This window comes from Cnephaeus nilssonii, assembly GCF_951640355.1.
Source record: "Cnephaeus nilssonii genome assembly, chromosome: 1".
Classification (NCBI taxonomy): Eukaryota; Metazoa; Chordata; class Mammalia; order Chiroptera; family Vespertilionidae; genus Cnephaeus; species Cnephaeus nilssonii.
The window spans coordinates 30,171,429-30,196,052 of NC_137072.1; the positions used below are offsets into that span (position 1 = coordinate 30,171,429).

Below are 24,624 nucleotides of genomic sequence, written 5' to 3' on the forward strand. Positions count from 1 at the left end.
CTCATATTGTCAAATTTGTCTTCCATTCTTTTCAGCCACCATATGACCATTTCTCTGAATTCTTTCTCTGACATGTTGTTAGCCTCAATTTCGTTTATTTCCTTTTCTGATGATGCCTGCTTTTCTTTCATATGCGGGCTGGTTCTTTGTCTCCCCATGGTCTCTCTTCTCTGGATGTCTGGTTATGTAGTTCTCTCTCTCCTTATCCCAGGCGAAATCTGACCTTTCCATGGTGGAGTGTAGACCTCTTCTGAAACCGAGTATTTGCGCCAATTGGTGACTGGTGTTCTGGGGCTCGCAGCTGTTCGGTGGTCTCTGCAGTTGCAACTTTTCAAGCTTCTGATAAGATCCACTTTCTTCTTCAAGATGGCACAGTTTCCGCGTCGGAGCCGGTTGCTCTGAGAGGGAATTCAGCCGCAGTGGAGGCTGCCCCATCAGGGGAACCCCGTCCAGCAGTCCCCCACCCTCTCCTGGAGTTTAGCTGTCCTTTAACTCACCAGCAAATACTCCCCGTGCAACCCTCAGCTGTTCCTTCTTTCTGCTCTGGGACAAGGCTTGGGACCCGTCTGTCTATTCCACCACCATCTTTTTCCTCTGCATCTGATTAGTTTTGATGTGTTGTGTTTTCATTTTCAATCATCTCAAACTATAATTATTTATTTTTGCATTCTAATCTCATAAAATACATGTTCAACTAGCATGTTAATAAATTAACAAAGGCACTACTCCTATCCCTCTTTTTTATAAAATAGCTTGCCTCTTCTCATCTCTCCCTACCCAACACTTGCCTTCAGCTCTAGAGAATGAGGTACACAGAATACAGCACTCTGACCTCCCCATACCTTTAACCAGTAGTGCTCACACTTAAGCACCAGCATTGCCTAGAAGACTAAGCCCACCCCAGAGTTTTTGAGTTAGTAGGTCTCAGGTGGGGCCTGAGAACCTAAATTTCTGACAAGCTCCCAGATGATACCAATGCAGCTGGTCTGCTGACTACACTTTGAGAACCACTGCTTTAAACAATACTTTTCCCTCTGAATAGAACCCCTCTGCTCCCCAGCTCTGCCTCTTTAATTCATTTCTCCACCACCCCTCCACCCCTACCTCTCCCCACTCATTCTAGATAACCTACTTGCACCTTTCTTGACTGAAACCCAATGGTTATTTTTTTCCAGGAGGCCTTGCCCACCCTGTAGCCTCTGTCCACTCTGGGTTAGCAGCCCCTCATTTGAGCCCCCTCAATAAATACTGTTGATCTGTAGTATTTTACCCCCCTTAATTATACCTATCTATTTTGTCCTTTAGCCAGAAAGCCTATGTAACCCCATGAAATGAGGACTTAATAATAGGGGATGGGAGAAACCAAGAAAGAGCTGAAATATGGAGGAATATTTAATTCCCACAAAAATATATAAGCCAAGCTTATAGGACTTTCTACTTACCATGACAAGAAAGGACCCCAGCATGTTTCCCAATAGTAATTAACAGTCACCTTCAGGCCTGTCTTGGGAGGTAACGAAAAGTGGCTATGGATCACTTTAAAGATAATCTAAGGGGAGCAATGTTCCATCGGCAGAATGAGCAATTACAACCCTAAAAAGAGGATAGCAGGGTGAGGCCCTGGGTCTTGCAGCAGAAAAGGAGGTGCTGCTCAGGAAGGCTGGGTGCTGGGGAGGCCTGTGGCTAAGCAGTGGGCAGCCTGGCATGGCTCACACATGCATCCATCCAGCAGCTACCTAGAAAGATGTGGCAACTTCCACTGTAGGGTACAAAGATGAATAAGATGTGACAAAAAGCAGTTTCCTGTCATGGGCAAGGGAGATGTACAAATAATTCAAAGCATGATGACTGCAACATTGGAGGAACATTTCAAGTTATAGGAAGTTAGAAGCAAGACCGCCCAAGCATCCAGGGCCAGTCAGGAAAGCAACACGGAGGAGAAGGGCTGCAGTGAGTCTGTGAAAAGCATCACTTGTTGGCTTTGCATTCATAGCATCTGGCATAGAATATAGCTCAAAAAAGATGTTTATATCCACCCGTTTGTTGAATGAACTGAATGAATGAATGAATGAATGAATGAAGAGAATTACTAAAAGAAACTATAAAGTCTGGACATAATTTTTTTAATCGAATTTTCTTTCTTTATGATCAATCTATAGAGGAAATGCAACTTACTGGTAACCAGCAGCAGTGATGGAGGGCAGTGATCAGAAGCAGGAGGTGTGATAACAAAGCAGAGAAAAGAAACTTGTGCACATCAAAGGGCACGATCAACAGATTGAAAGGCAACCTACAGAATGGAAGAAAATATTTTCAAATCACATATCTGAATGGGTTAATATCCAGAATATATAAAGAATGCCTGTAACTCAACAACATAAATAATCTAATTTTAAAATTGGCAAAAACTTACATAGATATTTTTCCAAAGAAGATATACAATGACCAACAAGTGTATGAAAAGATGTTCAACATCACTAATCATCAGAGAAATGTAAATCAAAACCACAATGAGATATCACCTCACATCCATTAAGATGTTCACTATTTAAACAAAAAAAAACACCAGAAAATAAATGTTGGTGAGGACGTAGAGAAATTGGAACCCGGGTGCATTGTTGGTGGGAATATAAGATGGTACAGCCACTATGGAAAAGAGTATTCTGGTTCCTCAGAAAAGTAAAGATTTTACCATATGACCCAGGAATCCCACTTCTAGATATATATCCAAATGAACCAAAAGCAGGATATTGAAGAGATATCTGCACCCCCATGTTCACTGCAGAATTATTCACAATAGCTAAGAAGTGGAAGCAACCCAAGTGTACATGGACAGACGAATGGATAAAGAAATGTGGATTATCCATACAATGGAATACTACTCAGCCTTAAAAAGGAGAAAAATTCTGGCACATGCTACATGAATGAAACTTGAGGATATTATGCTAAGTGAAATTTAAAAAGTCACAAAAAGCCTGGCCTGTCTGGCTTGGTGGTTGAGCATTGACCCATGAACCAGGAGGTCACGGGTTCAATTCCTGGTCAAGGCATATGCCCGGGATGTGGATTCGATCCCCAGTGGGGGTTGTGCAGGAGACAGCTGATTAATGATGTTTCTCTCCCTCTCCCTTCTTCAATAAAAACATATTAAAAATTAAAAATTTTTTAAAGTCACAAAAAAGCCTGGCCGGTATGGCTCAGTGGTTGAGCATCAACCTATGAACCAGGAGATCAGGAATCAATTCCCCATCAAGGCATATGCCCGGGTTGTAGGCTCAATCCCCAGGTGGGGAGGAGAGGGGGTGCAGGAGGCAGCCGATCAATGGTTCTCTCTCATCATTGATGTTTCTATCTCTCTCTCCATCTTCTTTCCTCTCTGAAATAAATATTATAAAATTAAATTAAATTTAAAAATTCATAAAAAGGCAAATACTTATATGATTCCCCTTATAAGCATCATTGAATTCATACAGACAGAAAGTAGAATGGTGGTTGCCAGGAGGAGGGGAGTATGGCAGTTTCACAGGTGCAGAGTTTCACTGTTGCAAGAAGAAAAAGTTCTGGATATCGGTTGCTCAACGATGTGCACATAGTTAACATTACTAAACTGTACACTTAAAATATAGCATCTTCACAATTTCTGTGTGGTTTTTTAAACCACAATTAAAACTTTAAAAATTCTATTTTTTTTAAATAACAAAAAGATTTTGGAGTCCCTGAGGATGGGGAGTTCGTCACCTGCAGCTGGTACCAACCACAGGCTGTCATCAACAGGGGACAGTTATGGGGGGAGGGGATAAGGGGGAGAATGTGACTTCAACAGCCCCTAGGAAGGGCTGAGAAGCAAGGGGAGGGGAGAACCACCTGCACATAAAGAATGTGGGGCTGCATGGTGCCCCACGGAACAGTGTGACTGCGTGCTGGCCCTCCCTCCATAGAAAGCTCAGATTTCCCCCATGAAAAGGTGGGGACTTATTAACCATAAGGCAAAAAGATGTATCTGCTTGCCTTCAGTGGGGAGAGCACGGGAAAACACTACATATTAGTCAGCCCACTGCCAGGCCTGACCTCAGGCTTTGTTTCCAGCCCTGTGCCTAAACCCCAGTTGTGACATGATGCCCCATTCCCCTGGGAGAGGGGCCACCTAGAAACCTGAGAACTCCTGTTCTGGCAAGTTCCCTCAGGCATGAGCATTCCCCTAAATCCCAGCCCTGCCACTTAATTGGTTTCCTAGCTTCCCTCTTCCCATCACCATCCCTCAGTCCCATCACACTCCTCTCCAGTCTTCCCATACCTCCCCTGGGCCCCTCCCCTCACTCCCTCCCTAATGCAGCTAAATCATAAGTGGATCATATAGTGCCTGCTCAGAACCCTTCATTTGCCCCTTCTTTCAGGATAAAATCCACACTCCTTTACAAGTCTGGCACACAGGTCCTCCAGGATGGAGTCCTGGCCTCTTTTCCTAGTCTTTCTCCCCGCTCCCCACCATCACCTTTGTCCCTCCCATCGCCTGCGCCCCGCCCCCCCTCCCCCCCCCCCCCCCACACACACAATTGTCTCTAATTATAATGAACTTCACATAGCTCACAGAGGGTCAGGCCTTGTGCCTTTGTGTTTGCTGTCCCTGCCTGAAATGCACTCCCTAGCTTCCCATACCACAGCCTCTGCCTGAGTGAGTAAAGTCCTCCTCACCCAGTAAGACCCAGTGGAATGTCTGTTCCTTCAGAAGCCTTTCATTGTGCAGCCCACCCACCCACTCCCTTCTTTATTCCATCTCTGTATCATTAGCTGTGCACACCCTCACACCTGCATCTCATTTGCACTCCTCTCCCATCCCTCCTCAAGTATCTCTAGTATAGGACAAGCCCACCCTCTGGTTCCAGCAGGGCACCTGACAATCAGGTATGGGATTAGTAAATACTCTCCAGAGCAGGTTTGACTTGCCAGACAATGCCTTCCCCCTGCAGTTGTGTCTGCCCTCCCCCCACCTCCCACCTGCCAAAGTATAACCACCTTCCCTGCCCTTCACAGGCCTGTCCAGCTCCTGACACTGAGCCAGGTGCCAGAGCATCAATTACATAGGAGTCTGTTGTAACAAGAGCCATGGCCACAGTCCTGGAAGAGCATCTGGGCACTTGTGCTCCAGACTGGTAGCTGCATCCAGCTTGTTCCTGCCTCTTGTCTGGGCTTTGGTTGGAGGTCATAGTGACACCTGTCATTCCTCATGTCGACCAGCTGCTGGCAAGCCCAAGCTCATGAAGGGCTAAATGAAGACCTTCCTCTTGAAAACTAGAGAGTTTCACCAACGTCATCTATGAATCTACTGCCAGACAACAGTCAGGGTTAGTCAAGGAGGAATGACAGTTGCTTGGAAACACTTTTGCCACCTCTCTGCCCCCCAGTATGACCTAATTAATTCAGCCTGTGTACCAGATGTTCACCTTTCTGGCTCCCAGCTCCAACACCCTCTCTGCCTTAGCTGGGCCCCTGACACCTCACATCTGAAGGCCCCAGGCCCAAGTCCATCCTTCGGGAATTAAGAAGCCCCAGCTGAGTACTTCAAGTGGTTCTGCATCAGCTGCCCTGAGGGGAACGTATGTGCTGAGGGAGGAGCCTCAGGAATCAACCAACACCTGTCTCTGTCACTTACAATAATCTCTGAGACCTTGCGCAAGGTACTTACCCTCTCAGAGCCTGTTTTCTCCCTTATAAAACATACATATTTTTTTACTACCCCCAGGGTGGCTGTGCAAACTGAAGGGATGCTATTTTGCACAGTTCCCAGCCAATTATAAACACTCAGTAAATGACAGACATATGACTATATGGGATCATCATCATCATTATGACTTCTTCTGCTAGTCCTGTTGGGTCTTGGGTTCCAGCTCTTCTATCTGTCCTTGTTCCATAATGAGCCTTGCTCCATAATGAGTTTACTGCACAGTTCCTGGGCCCTCTGACACTGCAGCCTGCATTCCTACCCGCTCCTACCAGCTCATACAGCCAACTGTTAAATATCCAGGAATTCCGCCAGCCAGAAACAGTTAGGGGCTCAAAGTCAGCCATGGTGTGAGTATTTACACCAGGAAAAGCAGCAAATCAGAATCTGGTTTGTATTCCTTTTTTCTGCCCCACCTCCCCTGCTTTTTTTCCCAGAGAGACACTTTATCAACATCCCACTTAGTCAGCCAGAGACCAGAATCCTGCTCCTTGAGCCCAAACACCAGCTCTTCAGCCAAGGGCCCACCTGCCCTCCCAAGAGCATGTGTCTCTAATTATAATGAACTTCAGTTGGAGCCCTTGTGCATTGTTGGTGGGGATATTAGATGGTACAGCCGCTATGGAAAAGAGTATCTGGTTCCTCAGAATGGCCTGGGGGCCCCATGCCCAGGTAGATCAGAGCACTTATCGGCTCCACTAAATTCTCCAGAGACCAGAACCCAAGCCACACTGTTTGTTCTAGTCCTTCTGTGACCCTGGCCCTGCTCCAGGCCTTTCCTCCCCTAGCTGGGCTGGCCTCTCCATGGACAGCAGCCCTGCTCTAACAGACTGTTTTCCAAATGCCTCAGAGAACACCTTCACTACAAAACTGATCCAACACACTGGGTTTAGTTGGGGTCAACATCCACCATGCACCGTGCTTGGGCCAGGAATTTTGTTCCAAGTACACCATTAGGGCAGCCTGAGGTCCTTGCTGCAGAAAGCTCCTTCTCTGCCACAGCTACAGATGGAAAATAATCTGCCAGCTCTGCATACGCTCTTCTCCCTAATACCCAGTAAACATTCTTAAAGTGTACAGAGAGCCCCCCGTGCACTGAGAGAGACAGGTCCCTGCCCAAACTCCCTGCATGAAATCAAATCGATAAGCCTACCTCCCAACATTCTCTGTGGTGCCTCTTGCAAATGCACAGCCAAGCTTTATATGAAAAGAAAAAAAAGAGATCACAATGAACAAAAAATAAATAATTCATAAGAAACCAGTTCAATGTAGCTAAAAACATCTAAAAAACTATTTTGAAACCTCAGAAGACAGGAAAGAAAATACTGAAACAACAGCAGGAAGCTTTTTAAAGGAAAATTCAGGGAATAAGAGCTTTTGACAATAAAAAATATGATAGTGAAAATTAAAAACAAATCCACTAAGAATTGGAAAATGAAGTTCAGAAAATCTAGACAGTAGAACAAAACGCCGAGGAGGAGATAGAAAATAGTAAGAAAAAAATAGTAAGAAAAGAAAAGGATCCATTCAGGAAGTCTAAAGCCCAATTAACAAGGGTGCCAAAAAGAGAAAAGAACCTTCTTCAATACACTAAAAAGCCCCTGAATTGAAATGAAAGGGATGATTTCTGGATGGGAAGGGTCCAGTGAGTAGCCTGAGTGATGTACTAGTATATAGTAAAGAGGTCCCACACCAAGCCACACTGCCATATAATTTCAGTACTGCAAGGATAAGGAAAAACCCTAAACGTTTCTAGAGAGGGAAAAAATCCCATTTAAAGAATGAGGTTGCTGGGGGAATGGAGGAAGGAGATAGAAGACAGTATAAGGATAAATGGTGATGAACGGAGATTTGACTTTGGGTGGTGAACATACATTACAGTGTACAGATGATGTGTAGAACTGTGCACCTGAAATCTGTATAATTTTGTTGACCAGTGTCACCCTAGTAAATTCAATAAAAAGGAAATAAATAAAATAAAATAAAGAACCAGGAGTCAGAATGGCATCTGATCTCTTAAAGCAGTTCTAAAAACTCAAGGACAGGAGCAAAATCTCTTCGAAATTCTGAGAAAAGGATTTCTAGCCCAGAATTCCAAAGCAAGCCAGGCTGCCAATGAAGTGCGGAAATAGAATCAAGACCTTTGGGAACAACAAGCAAGATCTCAAATAAGTTGCCTCCTCGTCACTCTTTCTGGAGACATTCCTCGGAGATGTGTTCCATCGAAATGAGGGAGTTACATCAAGAAAGAGGGAGATATGGGATCTAGTATTCAATGTGGAAGAGAGGTGATGTAAATTCCCAGGGGTTGGTCAAGGCAGGCTCCAGGATGACAGGTGGGCAGCCGCCTCAGGAGCAACCTGCAAGGATGGAGCACGAAGTGGCAAGCTGTAGAGGTTATATCCCCGGTCATCCGCGAGACAAGAAAGACAGCGGACCGAGGTTACCTGAGGTGCCTGAGCAAACCGAGAGACAGTCTGAGGATGAATTAGTAATTGTGTATAAAGAAAACTAAACAAACAAACAGAAATGTCGTTACCTCTAAGAAAAGCAAAAAGTTATACAAAGAAAGAAATGTAATCCTAGTATAGCAAGGAGTGCAGCTGTGGGCAATATTCACAGTCATAAAGTGAACTCCAGATAATGAGTTTTTTAAAAAGTAATTATATTAGAGGATCCTGGAGGGAACTATATGGTCCTGGAGGAGCACCAAGTGAGCGAGGGCTTCATCTCCCCCAACAAGGTGTCTGCCGGGAGAGTCAAGTTTGAAAGTTGGAAAATCGAATTTTCAGCATATTAGTTAGACAAATGGAGGTAAACCAGATAAACAGCTGAAAGAGTTGAAGTAGTTGCTTCTAGGTAGTGGGAATTAAGGGAGAGTTGGAAGAAGACAGACGTGTTTCATGGTAAATCTTGTGGTTCCATTTAATTTTTTAAAACCATGTACAGTATTATATCTATAAAATATTATATTTTAAATACTAATAAAAAATTCTTTGTAATTTCTCATTTAACCCATTTTAGAAACTAACAGAGAAAAAGGCTTAAGATCACACAGCATAGGAATCCCTGCTCCTCAAACCACATCGGGCTGGTGGGTGTGTGTTTGTGTGTGTGTCCCAAATATAGGAACTGGTCCATCTGGACATGGCATATATTTCCTGTCCCAATGCAAAACCAAAAACTATTTAGGGCCATTCAGCACCTCTGGGATTCTTGACTCTGGCCCCTAATAAACATGTTAAATAGCCTCTAACCCAAACAGGACATAATGATTTCTGGCTATCCTTTTTCAATCCATCAAAGTCAAATTCTCAAAGCTTAGTAACTTACAAACATCTAATGGATTTCACTGAGTTTTATTTACATACATACAAAAAGCGCAGGTAACTTCAGGTTTGTGTCCTTGAACAATTTCTTCCTATTCTCTTTTCCAGTGGGTTCTGAGTGATCCTTCATATCACTGCATCTGTGATATTCAATGATCCCCTGACATCCCTCCCTACCCCTGGCAGGCCACCATTTCTGGCACTGTAGGGGCTTCTATACACGGAATGAAACATAAGCTTTAGAGCCCTCTTCCTTTATATGTCTGTCCTCTGGAATGATGCAATAAAATTCACCTCACATAGCAGAAAACTCCTAATAAAAGGGCCCTTTTAGTATTTGACTTGCTGTAAATACCTTTGAATGAGATCCCAAACTACCCAACACACACAGAATTCCATGTTATCTTACAGCAGGATGCATTTGTCTGTGTGTGTGTTAAAAATATACTTCTTCAGCCAGGCTGGTGTGGCTCAGTTCAACCTATGAACCAGGAGGTCATGGTTCAATTTCTGATCAGGGCACTTGCTCAGGTTGCAGATTCTATCTCTGGTGGGGGGCATGTAGGAGGCAGTCGATCAATGATTCTCTCTCATCATTGATATTTCTCTCTCTCCCTTCTTCTCTGAAATATCCTATATAATAAAAGGCTAATACGCAAATTGACCAAACGGTGGAACAACCGGTCGCTATGATGCACACTGACCACCAGGGGGCAGATGCTCAATGCAGGAGGTGCCCCCTCATGGTCAGTGCGCTCCCATAGGGGGAGCACCGCTTAGCTAGAAGCCGGGCTCACAGCTGGCAAGTGCAACAGCATTGGCAGGAGCCTCTCCCACCTCTGTGGCAGCGCTAAGGATGTCCGACTGCCGGCTTGGCCCGCTCCCCACAGTGATCAGGCCTAAGCCGACAGTTGGACATCCCCCAAGGGCTCCCGGACTGTGAGAGGGTGCAGGCCGGGCTGAGGGACCCCCCACTCCACAAATGCACGAATTTCGTGCACTGAGCCTCTAATATATCTTACCTAATAATAGACAAACATGTAAATTGACCGTACCTCCACTATGCCCACAGCCAATCAGAGTGAGTATGAAATTAACCCAACAAAGATGGCGGGTTACGCAGAGCGGCTGGGAGGGGCGGGATGCCTGCTATGAGGGGGAGGGGGCGGCGGAGGGAGCTACAGGAGCAGTGCTCTGGACAGAAGCGAGGACTTGCTGCCTCCCGGGCGACTGGGAGTGAAGCCAGGGGAAGGCAGGCCTATTCTTGCATGAATATCATGCAATGGGCCGCTAGTGTATATATATATATATATAGTATATATACATATATATATGGGCCGCTAGTGTGTATATATATCTATATATATATATATACACACTAGCGGCCCATATATATATATGTATATATACTATATATATATATATATATATATTATATATATATAGTTTGGGTCGCTATATATATACTATATATATATATATATGCCACTCTGATAGCAATCATGTTGAAACAGATGCACTCACTCTAATTTACTTTATGAACATCCATTAGCCTCAGCAGGCGGAAGAGGCCATTTTAAATGGTAGGTATATTAAAATGCTAGGGAACAGGCAGATCTCAGAGCATGAACTTAGAAGTGTTTTCTCAGCTTTTGCCTACTAGTGGCCCAATCTCCATTCATACGTACATTGGCCATGAAGGGCAATTCAGAGAATTCCAATTATCATGTCTATAAATTCTGCTCCTTAAAAGACTGCCAGTTATTTGTGCATCTCCAAGAACTTACTTTTCAACTTTTGTTTCAGTACACTGTTTCAGACTGCAATTGGTGCTGTTTAAGTCTTTAGGAAGGTAGAAACAGGAAAAGGAAAACATTTTCCTCCTTCCTTCTTTCTATCTGATTCTATCAGATTACACTGATTAAATTCTTGGTTGACATAGCGCTTACCTTTGTTTCTACTTCACCAATACAAGTTGGAAAATAAAATTTTTAAATCAAAGTATGCATAACGCTTTCCAAAGGTGAGTCCCAGGAAGGCAGCCGAGCTGGACACAGCGTAGGCCCACCAGCGGCCTGAGGAACAAAGTGATCCAAAAAGCAAGGAGAAGGAGAAGGCCATGGAATTTCTCAGCCAGAATTTCACAAGACAACTTCACTAGCTTCCCAAGAGTTGTGAATTTACTGAAGATACAAATCATTATAAAGAAAAAAATGTATTCTAATCCTGCATGTTAACTTAGATAGACACTCCCCTTTTTTATTCCAAAATTCATTACTTTGCCCTTTTATGCTGCAAATCCATTATAAAAATTAGTACAGATGGGGCAACCTGAGAGTCCACTTCTAGAACTTGGAAGAAAATCGCCCTCTTCATGAGTAAGGAAAACAGAAATGAAGCCATTTGGCCCTAACCAGTTTGACTCAGTAGATAAAGTATTGGCCCAGGACTAAAGGTCCTGGGTTCTATTTTAGTCAAAGATACATACCTCAGTTGCAGGCTCCAGTCAGTCAGGGCACATTTGGGAGACAACCAAACCATGTGTCTCTCTCACATCGATGTTTCTCTCTATGTCTGTCTCTCCCCCTCCCTTCCACTCTCTCTAAAAATCAATGGGAAAATACCCTCGGATGAAGATTAACAAAAACAAGAAGGAGGAGGAGGAGGAGGAGGAGGAGGAGGAGGAGGAGGAGGAGGAGGAGGAGGGAATGAAGCCATGTGCAGAAACAGCACACCCCAAGAAATGGGGTAAAAACAACCCCCAGCTAAAAAGATTTGGGGTGAAAACCCAAGAAGGTGACTGGGTATCTCCTAAGAACAGCAATGTAACTTTTCCACGGCAAGCTTCTACAGAGCAACAAACTAGTTGATAAATTCATCTTCCTGCTTGGCACACAGGGTCTCCATCAAAGATGACTATAATTAATGAAGAAGCTTAAATCTCTTGCCATGTTGTGACATTCAGCCCAATTTCATTTTACTTATTCAATTCTGTACCAAAATTTTATCTCTTTTTGTGCTGATGTGCTTGGGTTTGCTTCATGAGGTTCACTTCATTCTCCTCCCTGCTTTCATAGAACTGTTCCAGATTTGCTCAAATTTTTCAGATTGCAATAGGCCAAAACTTCCTTTATTTCAGTGGTTCTCAACTTTGGTTGCATGTTAGAATCACCTGATGCTCTTTTAAAACATGGTAGCCAGGCTGTACCCCAGAACAAGTAGATCAGAATCTATGAGATGGGACACAGGCATCAGCATTTTTTGAAGATCCTCAGGTCATTCCAGTGTACAGCCAAGGCTGCGAATCACTGTTCAGTTACTTCTCTACATAGAAAAGCACTGTCTTAACCTTCCACTGTGTCCTGGAACCAGCTTCCCAGAGCAGCTAGCTATCCTTTCTCCTTTCCTCCTTGAAGGACCTTTGTGGTCTAGCCCAACACACTGCTTTTATCTACTGTTCCTTAATCCCCAGCTAAAGTAACTCCCAACCCCTCTCCATTCTCCAAGGCAGTGAAATTATACCAAAAAGTTAAAACTCATTTGTACTGCTATAGATGGCAGCCACTGCCGGCCACAGTGACTGCCTCAGAATCCCAAATGGTGTTTAAAGGATCCTAAATGGATTTCCTTCCGACGTTTGTGTTAGCAGTATAACACAACTAAAGGTTTCTCCACTAAGGGACATTTCTAGAGAATTCTAGAATGCAGCCATCTCTAAGCCAGAAACAGAAACACAATTTGAGAAGACAGCAGAAGTTGACTTCTTAGCCAGGGCACTGATTATCTAGATCTCTCCAGGTGTTTTCAATACAATAGTTTGTTTAAAAAATCAAATTCTGCAGATACAACAGAAGGATGAACTTGCATATAGGTTCCCAGGCACTGAGATGCTTCTGACTGTGGATCCCTGAGGCAAATACATTTCTCACAGCAGGAAAGACAATGTGGAGATGACAAGTATGGAGTAAAGCACTCCCAGGTCTCCTGAGAAACCCACAGCAGACATATTTGTCCGTTCAATCACAAAATCCGGCCCTACAAGTCCATTAGAAACGGTCCTATTTGATGGGAACTGTGTGAACCTTTCAATGTAATATAAGCACCACCAACAACAGCAAACACTAAAAACCCCACCTGGGTTTAAACCTCAGCTTTGCTTCTTTCCAGCTGTGTGAACTCAGTTTTGCCTTAAATTATCAACAATGGTGACTGTCTAGCAGCTCTCCCAGGGCTTGTGGCTAGTGCCTGGCATCCAACCTAGAAGCTCAATGGCTCTTGTTGCAGTCCAGGGGCTGCCTCTCCTTTCTCTCCCTCCATCTCACCTTCTGAACCCTGTAGACAGCAACGAATTGTGTTCAGAGTTCTTGGCTAAGGATAACTGAAGAACTCAGCAGCTCACCTTGCTTAGAACCCAAATACCCTAAGGCTCCCTTTCATCTTCTGCCAGCCTCTTACGTTCAAGACAGAAGCTCTTGAGGACAAATGCTGAGTACAGGAATCACTTTTTGCAAATAGACACTTATCTTGGGTCAGTAGCACTGTATTACATTTGCTATGTTATAAACACCAGATTCATCTTAGGATGTGACTTGTCCTAAATTCTTTGTACTTATTGACAAAGCCATATTGTAAGACTCTACAATCTTTACCTCTGTGAGGTGCTATTTTTAACACTGGAGAACTGCCCGGTCAGTGTGGCTCAGTGGGCCGGGCATTGTCCCATGCACTAAAAGGTTGCTGGTTCACATGCCTGGGTTTCGGGCTAGATCCCTAGTATGTGTGTGGGGACGGGGAGGGGGGCGCGGTAGGGAGAGTGGGGCGTGCAGGAGGTAGCCGATGGATGTTTAGTTCTCTCACGTTCATGTTTTTTCTCTCCCTCTCCCTTCCTGGCTCTCTAAAAATCAATTTTAAAATAAAAAACACCTGGAAAACTTACATGCTTTGGTTGGAGTACACCACACACACACAGAATTTGAGATCAGAATGTTACAATGACCCTATGATGGGCCTATACTTCTGCTGGGATAGCAGTGTTGTTTTGGATTGAACACATTCAGTTTATTCATTAGTGTTGAGAATAGAAATGTCAGCAGGACATATCTTGGAGAAATATAGTAAAACAATAAAAAATAACCCAAGAACTCCAGAAGCTGTGTACCCATTAGTTTAGAATGTACTTTTCTTTTAAAGACACATTCCTTAAATTCTGCCCCAAAACAAAACAAAACTAACAAAAAAAACATGCTCAGAAGTTATGCTGTGCTACTGAATGCTCTACATGAATAAAAATAGTAAAAAAAATTTAATCAGTTTCGGTGATTAGCTGTTCATTGCTTATTTAACTGATCCAATCAAGTATAGATCACATTGGCAGGTTCAAAGTCTTGGGTCTGTCTGGGGCGGAATGCCAAGTAAAAACAGATGTTTAGTAAATGCTTTTGATCATGTTGAAGGTGGCTCTTTTGCAAAATCAATTGAAATATATTTGCCTTGCTATGACAGCAATTCCTCTTAAGCTAAATTGACCTTCAAGACTTCTCACTTTGACTCCCACTGCTGTTTTTACCAGTGTAGAAATACTTCAGATTTTGTTTTCTTTCCAGGCTTTCACTGTTCATTTTATTTGCTATAGTCCACCCCACCCCACCCCCGCTTCCCCCCGAAGTGATTTTACTTTTATTTCCTTCACTTTAAGCCAATCATGAAATTTCACAGTGATTCTGGGATGGAGGCAGAAAGAAGGCGATGTTAAGAATCCTAGGGCTGGCTCACATGGCCCAAGAAGGTGCAGGAGGGCAGGCCTCTCTGGGGAAGCTGGAGGAGCACCCACTGCCATAGTCTTACTTCAGAGGCAGGAAAGTTTGCTCCCAGAAAGAATGTCCCTTTGCCCTCAAATCCATTTCATTCTTGGGTAGCCCAAATGGTCAAGAAGAATCAGTGAAGAACCGAGATTTCATTTTTTTACAGTGTGACAACGTCTCAAGGTCACATCCTCCTTCTGGAGCAGATTCCTTCTGTCACCCAGGGTGTGTGGCGGGGATGCTAAGGACACCGTGCACTGCCTTCTCTGGGGCTCCTGGAAGATGTTCCAGCTCCCACCAGGGCTGCCTACCCATGGTCCGTCAGGGCCATGTCCTAGTTTCTCCTCCGACTTGGCAACGACTACCCCCCACCCCTACCCCCCACCCCACCCCGCTGGGTATCTTCCTCAAGGTTGCCAGAGCTCTAGCGGCGAGTCTGCAGTTCAGAAGTCCCACTGTTGTTGCGTCACGATGATGACCAGCCTTGGGACGCGGTGGGGGGAGGGGGCGGGGGCGGGGCGGGGGGAGGAAGGGGTGGGGCACAGAAACCACGTCTGAAAGCTTGGGATCCCCGGGCCCCTCTCCTTTAAGGACATGACCCTCCAAACAGGGCCCATCAAACGCCCCAGAATACACATTCAGAGGACACATCATCGATCACAAAGCCAGTGTCATCAGATGCACCTCTACAGTCCCCGAGAGCCGAGAGCCAAGAGCCGGCTCTGGCGGTCCTCGATCGTTTGCCAACCCCCCAGCTCCAACCCCCCAGCTCCGGGGTACCCGAGCCCCGCGCCCGCAGCACCCGCGGCGCCCCGCACGCACCCACGTCGCCCAGGAAGCAGCCGTCTGCAGTCCGGGACTCCATGCCGCTGGCTGTCACGCACCCCCAGCTCCGTATCCGGGTGACTGTGCTGGGGACAAGGGCCTCCTGCGGAGCGGGCCGTGAGCGTCGGGAGTTGTAGTTCCCTGGTCCTGCGGGCGCGCCTCGCGGGACTCGGGGCCAGCGCCGCGTCGTGGTCATCTGCGTTCAACTGCCGCCGCGCTCAGCTGGGCAAAACATCTGCCCGTGTGCAAAGTATGTGTCCACGAGCAAAACGTGTCCAGCTGCTAAAACTCACTACCATGCTTTGCATTGCACAGCTCCAGAGTTCCTCCGTGCTTTCAAGATGAACTTCCTGCTGCAGCTGACGTACTCCCTGTTTCTTTCGTCTTTTGAGAGGAAGTCATAAATTCCAAATCATTCACATTCGTTCAAAAATAAAAACAAAAAACAAGCCTTTTCAAGTCTCATGACAGAAACGAATAACCTGTTTCCAAATGACTCTCAGTTGACAACTGAGTAAGGGAGCTTTTTCTTTAACCCACCCTGACCTACCCTGAGCCTAAATGTAGAAGTTAGTTTAGGAAAAAAGTAAAAATATCAGGAATTGCCCGGTCTGGAAACAGATAAGGACAAGCAGAGAGCAGAAAGTTTGGTGGGTCACCCAGGCAGAGGCTTCCCAAGGACTTGAATGTCCAGTCCAGTCAATAGGCACTGTATTGAGCAGGGTTGGAGCCCTGTTAGAATTCAAAGCTGCTTGGAATTGAGAGCTCCAGGCCTAGGGATGGCATTTCAAGTGTATTAGCAATGTGTGTTTGTACCCTTCTTTCCATTTGTCTACCAAAATTAGCCTCTTGAATTTTCTTTAGAAGTTTATTTACTAAATGTAGTACATTTTGTAATTAATACATTTGTCATGGGATGTTATGTTTTCCCCATGACAATGCCATGTGCTTGTATGTTTGTATTTTCTTCAATATTTCTTCCTTGACAAAGTATCTAGATATGAGTATAAATCATATGTTCATATTTTTATATGTATTCTAGAGGCCCGATGCATGAAATTCGTGCAAGAATAGGCCTTCCTTCCCCTGGCTGCTGGCACCCGGGACCCAGGCTTCCCTCGCAGCCCTGGCTTTGTCCGGAATGTCATCCGGAAGGACCTCCAGTCTAATTAGCATATTACGCTTTTATTATTATAGATACCATATATATTTATCAGCAATACAATATAAATATAAATTTATATTTATATACTTAAGTCTATATATATGCATGCAAATATTTGCTAAAATATTAAAAAGCAAATATTCCTTATTAGCTTATTATGTTGTAATTTTTCTTCATTCTGTTACTTGATTTCAATAGTTAATTGCAGAAAACCTTTTTTAAGCTTTTATGTCAGGGGTGGGGAACATCCAGCCCTCGGGCCATGTAAGGCTTTTGAAATCATTTGGTCTGATCCTATCAAGGCATTGGGAGTGAGTTAATTGAATGTTTGACCAACCCAGCTCGTGTGGCTCAGTGGTTGTATGTCGGCCTATGAACCAGGAGGTCAGGTTTGATTCCAGGTCAGGACACATGCCCAGGTTGTGGGCTTTCTGTGAGCTCAATCCCCAGTGTGGGGCATGCAGGAGGCATCAGATCAGTGATTCTCTCTCATCGTTGATGTTTCTATATCTCCCTTCCTCTCTGAAATCAATAAAGATATATTTTTTAAATGTTGGACAAAATACAGCAGGCTAATTTTTAAGTTGATAATTTTGTATGGCCCAAGAATGATGTTATAAATATCCAAATGGCCCTTGGCAGAAAAAAGTTTCCCCACCCCTGTTTTCTGTATTCAGAAATATATTGTGAAAGTATTTCCTCTCTCTTCAATATTCAGAATGTATTTTTCCCACCAAGAGTAAGAATATGTATATTACTCTGTTTTATTGTTATTAAGACTTTTATTCACCTGGAATTTGTTGCAATATATAGGATCCAAGTTCATTTTTTTCTAAACTGAAACAGAATTGTTCCTAAAATAGTCATTAAATAATAGTTTATTTGTCTATTTTTGTGTTAATATCCTTTTATTGTCTATTAGGTTCAACTATCTTATTTTTCTTTTTTTAAAATAAATCTTTATTATTCAGATTATTACAATTGTTTCTCTTTTTTCCCCCACTCCACCCAGTACCCACCCCACCCTCTGCCCTTACCCTCCCCCCACTGTCCTCATCCATAGGTGTACGATTTTTGTCCAGTCTCTTCCCGCACCCCCCACACGCCTTTCCCCTGAGAATTGTCAATCCACTCCCTTTCTATGCCCCTGATTCTATTATATTCACCAGTTTTTTCTATTCATCAGATTTTTTATTCACTTGATTTTTAGATTCACTTGTTGATAGATATGTATTTGTTGTTCATAATTTTTATCTATACGTTTTTCTTCTTCTTCCTTTTCTTAAAGAATACCCTTCAGCATTTCATATAATCCTGGTTTGGTGGTGATGAACTCCTTTAGCTTTTTCTTATCTGTGAAGCTCTTTATCTGGCCTTCAATTCTAAATGATAGCTTTGCTGGGTAGAGTAATCTTGGTTGTAGGTTCTTGCTGTTCATCACTTTGAATATTTCTTGCCACTCCCTTCTGGCCTAAATAGTTTCTGTTGAGAAATCAGCTGACAGTAGTATAGGTACTCCCTTGTAGGTAACTAACTGTTTTTCTCTTGCTGCTTGTAAGATTCTCTCTTTGTCTTTTGCCCTTGGCATTTTAATTATGATGTGTCTTGGTGTGGTCCTCTTTGGATTCCTCTTGTTTGGGATTCTCTGCACTTCCTGGACTTGTAAGTCTATTTCTTTCACCAGGTAGGGAAAGTTTTCTGTCATTATTTCTTCTAATAGGTTTTCAATATTTTGCTCTCTCTCTTCTTCTGGCACCCCCATAATTTGGATGTTGGTACGCGTGAAGTTGTCCCAGAGGCTCCTTACACTATCTTCATATTTTTGGATTCTTTTTTCTTTTTGCTTTTCTGGTTGGGTGTTTTTTGCTTCTTTGTATTTCAAATCTTTGACTTGATTCTTGCGATCCTCTAGTCTGCTGGAAATCTGTCTATTATTTTTTATTTCAGTCGGTGTATGCTTAATTTCTAGTTGGTCCTTTTTCACATCCTCGAGGGTCTTGCTAAATTTATCGGCCTGTTCTAGAAAATTCTTGAAAAATCTTATAACCATGGTTTTGAACTCTATATCCAGTCATTTGCTTTCCTCCATTTCTTTCATTTGTGACCTGTTTCTTTGTCTCCACATTTTGACTGCTTCCCTGAGTTGATAGAGTGGCTTTGTGTACTAGGTGTCCTATAGGGCCCAGTGGCTCAGCCTCCCCAGTTACCTGATGTAGACACTTTTGGTGCACCCCTTTGTATGCTGTGTGCACAGTCTTGTTGTAGTTAAGCCTTGATTGTTGTTGGTATCACTGGGAGGAATTGGCCTCCAGGCCAATTGGCTGTGGGGATCAGCTGTGTCTACGCTGGGAGAACTTCTGTGCTGGAGACACCCTTGTGAGACAAGACTTGCAAAAGCCTCTGAGCTCAGCTTGGATGGGGCGGAGTCTCAGGGCAGAGCAGACAGCAATGGCTTCCCGTCAGCCCTGCCCTAAAAGGCCCCTGGGTCTCAGTGTCCCACGGTAATCGCTGCAAGCACCTCTGAGAGAAAGCTGCCCTCAAGTTTCACCCACTGCCAGACAGTCCAGTTTCTCCCCAAATGAGTCTGGGTCCCTAGAGTCTTGCCCGGAACTGAAGTTCAGAGCAGTCAGGAGCTTTTGTCTCCCTCACGATTGAGAAAGCCAGCCATGTACTCAGTTGCCAGCCCTCTCCATGCACATGGCTTCGTACCTCTGCCTTCTGCAGCTCCTCTGAGTCTCAGTGTGCTTTTCTCTTTCCTTCTAGTTGTAGAATTTCCACTCAGCCAGCCTTCCTGTTCTGGATGATGTCCATTTTGTCTTTTAGTTGTAGTTTTGAAATTGTTGTGCGAGACAGCAGTTTAGGTGTTTACCTATGCTGCCATCTTGGTTTCTTCTCTTATTTTTCTTTTTTAATTGAGATATAATTGGCATATAATATATTAATTTCAGGTATACAACATAATAATTCAATATTTGTACATATTATAAAATGTTTGCCACTGTAAGTCTAGTTAACATTCATCACCCACAATTACAAATTTTTTCTTGTGATGTGAACTTTTAAGATCTACTTTCTTAGCAACTTTCAAATATAAAAAACAATGTTACCACTTACCATGTGGTACATTACATCCCCATGACTTATTTTATAACTGAACTAGAGGCCCAGTGCACGAAATTCGTGTACAGGGGCGTGTGTCTGTCAGCTCAGCCTGCACCCTCTCCAATCTGGGACCCCTTGAGGGATGTCCAACTGCCCTCAGGCCTAAACGGGCAGTCAGACATCCCTCTCGCAATCCAAGACTGCTGGCTCCCAACTGCTCACCTGCCTGCCTGCCTGATTGCCCCTAACCGCTTCTGCCTGCCAGCCTGATAACCCCCTAACCACTCCCCTGCCAGCTTGATCGACACCTAACTGCTCCCCTGCCAGCCCGATTGCCCTTAACTGTCCTCCCCTGCAGTCCTGGTTGCCCCCAACTGCCCTCCCCTGCAGGCCTGATTGCCCACAACTGCCCTCCCCTGCCGGCCCGGTCACCCCTAACTTCCCTCCCCTGCAGACCAGATAGCCCCCCAACTACCCTCCTTTGCAGGCCATCTTGTGGTGGCCATCTTCTGTCCACATGGGGGCAGCCATCTTTGACCACATGGGGGTGGCCATCTTGTGTGTTGGAGTGATGGTCAATTTGCATATTACCTTTTTATTATATAGGAAGTTTGTACCCTTTTGACCACCTTCATCAACTTTGCACCCCTCCCCCTACCTCTGCCTGTCACCAATTGGTTCTCCATATCTATTAATTCATTTTTTTGTTTTGTTTTGCTTTAGATTTCACATATAAGTGAGATCATACGATATTTGTTTTTATCTTGCTTGTTTCATGTACTATAATGCCCTCAAGATCCATTCATGTTGTCATAAATGGCAAGATTTTCTTCTTTTCATATCTGAATAATATTCCAATGAGGTGTATGTTTGCATGTGCACGTGTGTGTCATTTTATTTATCCACTCATCCATCAATGGACACTTAAGTTGCTTTCATGCCTTGACTCTTATAAATAATGCTGCAATGAACTTGGTGGTGCATATATCTTATGAAGTTTAAGTGTTTTCATTTCCTTTGAATAAATACCCAGAAGTGGAATTGCTGGGTTATATGGCAGTTTTATTTTTATTTTTGAGGAACTTTCATACTGTTTCCATAGTGGCTGTACCTATTTACATTCTCACTAATACTACACCAGGGTTCTCTTTTCTTCAGTGTTATGATTATCATTGCTTTGCAGTAAGTTTTTTTAAAGTTGTTTTTAATATACAACTTTAAAAATGTGGAAAGTTAGAAATACCAATGATGAGAGAGAATCATTGATCAGCTGCCTCCACACTGAGATAGAGCCTGCATGCCCCACACTGAGATAGAGCCTGCAACACAGGCATGTACCCCAACTGAGAATGGAACTGTAACCTCCTGCTTCATAGATTGATGCTCAACCACTGAACCATACTGGCCATGCTGCAGTAAGTTTTTAAATCAAGAAGTATGAGTCTGTCTACTTTGTTGTTCTTTTTCAGACTTGTTTATTGGCTATTCTGGGTCCCTTGCAATTTCATATGAATTTTAGAATTAGCTTTTCAATTTCTACAAAGTCATTTTCAAATATTATAGAGATTGTGTGTAATCTGTAGATCAATTTGGTGAGTATTGCCATTTTAACCATTATAAATCATCTGATCCAAGATGAGATATTTTCCCAGTTATTTATATTCTATCTAATAAAAGAGTAATATGCAAATGACCGTACCTCTGCTACACCAACAAGCCACATCCACCAGCCAATCAGGAGCGAGTATGCAAATCAACCCAACCAAGATGGCTGCGGCCAGGGAGCAAGCAGGAGGCTTGAGTTTCCCGGGCAATGGAGGAAGCCAAACTTCCCACACACCCTGGCCGGCCCAGGCCTCCACTCAAGGCTACAAAGTTTCAATTATAGAAGATAAATAAATCCCAACAAAAATGGCTGAGGCCACAGAGCGAGCAGGAGGCTTGGCTCCACTCAACGCTACAAAGTTTCATTTATAGAAGATAAATAAATCCCAGATACCAGGGCCTCTGCTTGGGTCGCCAGGGCACGTGGCCGGTCTGAAAACCACCTCAGGCCCCTCACCCAGGCTGCCTCACGCCCCAAGGGAACCCCCACCCCGATCCAGGACACCCTTCAGGGCAAATCAGCTGGCCCCCACCCATGCACCAGGCCTCTATCCTATCTAGTAAAAGACTAATATGCAAGTTGACCATCACTCTAACACACAAGATGGCTGCCCCCATGTGATCAAAGATGGTTGCTCCCATGTGGACACAAGATGGCCGCCACAAGATGGCCAGCAGGGGAGGGCAGTTGGGAGGGACCGGGTCTGCAAGGGAGGGCAGTTGTGGGCAATCAGGCCAGCAGGGGAAGGCAGTTGGGAGGGATCAGGCCTGGAAGGGAGGGCAGTTGGGGGTGATCAAGCCTGCAGGGGAGGGCAGTTAGGGGTGACCAGGCCAGCAGAGGAGGGCAGTTGGGGGCAACTGGGCCTGCAGGAAAGGGTAGTTAGAGGGGACCCAGGCCTGCAGGGGAGAGCAGTTTGGGGGGACCAGGCCTGCAGGGGAGGACAGTTAGGGGTGACCAGGCCTGCAGGGGAGGGCAGTTAGGGGCAAACAGGCTGGCAGGGAAGCAGTTAGGCATCAATCAGGCTGGCAGGGGAGTGGTTAGGGGGTGATCAGGCTGGCAGGCAGAAGCGGTTAGGGGCAATCAGGAAGGCAGGCAGGTGAGCAGTTGGGAGCAGCAATACTGGATTGTGAGAGGGATGTCCGACTGCCCGTTTAGGCCTGATCCCGGTAGGTAGGATCGGGCCTAAACGGGCAGTCGGACATTCCTCGAAGGGTCTCAAATTGGAGAGGGTGCAGGCTGGGCTGCGGGACACACCCTTCCCACCCTGTGCACAAATTTCGTGCACTGGGCCTCTAGTTTCTTTAATATCTTTCAACGATGTTTTATAGTTTTAAGAGTATACATTTTGCACTCATTTAGTTACATTTACTCCTAAGTATTCTTCAGGCTATCATAAGTGGAATTGTTTTCTTAGTTTTATCTTCGGATTGTTCATGCAAGGATAGACAAGTGCAATTGATTTCTGTATATTTATCGTGTATACTGCAACCCTCCTGAACTCTTTTAGTACATCTAGTAGGTTTTTATGGGATTCCTCAGGATTTTCTATATACTAGATCATATCATCTGAAACTAGAAATAACATTACTTCTTCTTTTCTTTTCTTTTTTTGTTTTTGCTGAGAAAAAAAAGATGTTTTATTATTGTGACTTGATGATGTTATAATTATTATCATTTATGAAAGTTACATAAATGCAGACTGATGATCTTTAAGTTATCAAAAAGCCAAATATAAAATACAGAAAATAAATTCAATTGAAAAATGTTCTGACATAGTTCTTCTACATGTTTTGTGAAATCCTAGGAAGAATCATTGCAATAAATTACTCAAAGTAATATTAGAGGTAACACAAGAAAGGTTTGGTCTTAAATGTAAATTTATATGTTTAGTGTTTACAATAATAGATCAGAAAGTACACTTGCAATTTCTAATGGAAAAAAATAAGTTAATTTTAAATAATCTGTATTCTTCAATGAAACAAGAAAGCAGATGAAGGATATAATGTTGGATAGTCTTATCAACCAGGCCACCTTTTAAAGATAATTTTTCAGGGAAGCTAAAATGAGCAACACTAAAGCTCTACACTAGTATAACTGCTCGTTATGCTACACCCTGTACAGCTGGCCCTTGAACAACTTGGGAATTAGGGGCATCCACCCCCTGAGCAATCAAAAATCTACATATAGCCCTGACGCGTGTAGTTCAGTTGGTTGAGTGTCCTCCGTGCACCAAAAGGTCGTCGGTTCAATTTCCAGTCAGAGCCCATACCCAGGTTTCAGGTTCCATCCCAAGTAAGGTGCATATGGGAGGCGACCAACTGATATCTCTCTCATACCAATCTCTCTCTCTCTCTCTCTCTCTCTCTCTCTCTCTCTCTTTCTCTCTCCCTCTCCCCCCCCCCTAAAATCAATTTTTAAAAAACACCTATTTTTAAAAACCCACCTATAACTTCAGTCGTCTCTCCGCATTCGCGGATTCCCAACCTTGGATAGAAAATACTGCTATGGTCCCAGGTTGGCTAAATCCATGGATGAACAACCCGGGAATACAAAGGGCCAACTGTATGATTATTTTTAAAAATGTGGCATTTAAGTGGTTCTGGCCAGTTCAAACCCATGTTGTTCAAGGATTAACTATATTTTTATTTGTAAAGTTTGCAAATCAAAATGTAAAAAATAATTATACATCAGTATTGGTAGGAATACCAAATATTATTTCACAACTGCCACTATGTGCTTCTTCTTCTCTGACATGATTCACACAGATCCAGTCTTGCTCTTTGATACCATTCACTTCCTTTGTCAACGAGCTTCTTTCATGATGCGCTGTTCTTGAATCTGGCTGAAGGTAGATTTTTGGTAGCGGTTAGTGACGAGCAACACATTTTATATGAGGATGATGTTGAAATTTTTCTTTGATTTCTGGTTATAATCTTTGGCTACCTGTTCTGGTGATGTAAGCATACCATATTTTTCAGACGCATTAGCTTTCCATAGATGAATATTTATTTCATCAGACCCACACATAATGTACTTGCTGTCAGCAGTCCATTTTACACAGATAGCATGTTGTATCT

At 43.8% G+C, this 24,624-nt stretch overlaps 1 protein-coding gene across 2 annotated transcripts in view; it reads right to left on the minus strand.

Annotated features, from left to right (window-relative positions):
• The window catches only part of ASB13 (ankyrin repeat and SOCS box containing 13), a 39,519-nt gene extending 23,537 nt beyond the window's left edge, over positions 1–15,982 (minus strand). Inside the window, exon 1 of one of the 2 annotated variants that reach the window (XM_079779631.1) lies at positions 15,672–15,982. In XM_079779631.1, coding sequence (XP_079635757.1) covers positions 15,672–15,870 — 199 coding nt within the window. In that variant the 5' untranslated portion in view covers positions 15,871–15,982. The remainder of the gene's footprint in view (positions 1–15,671) is intronic. The other variant, XM_079779630.1, reaches the window with a different exon arrangement.
• Positions 15,983–24,624: the final 8,642 nt, after the last annotated feature.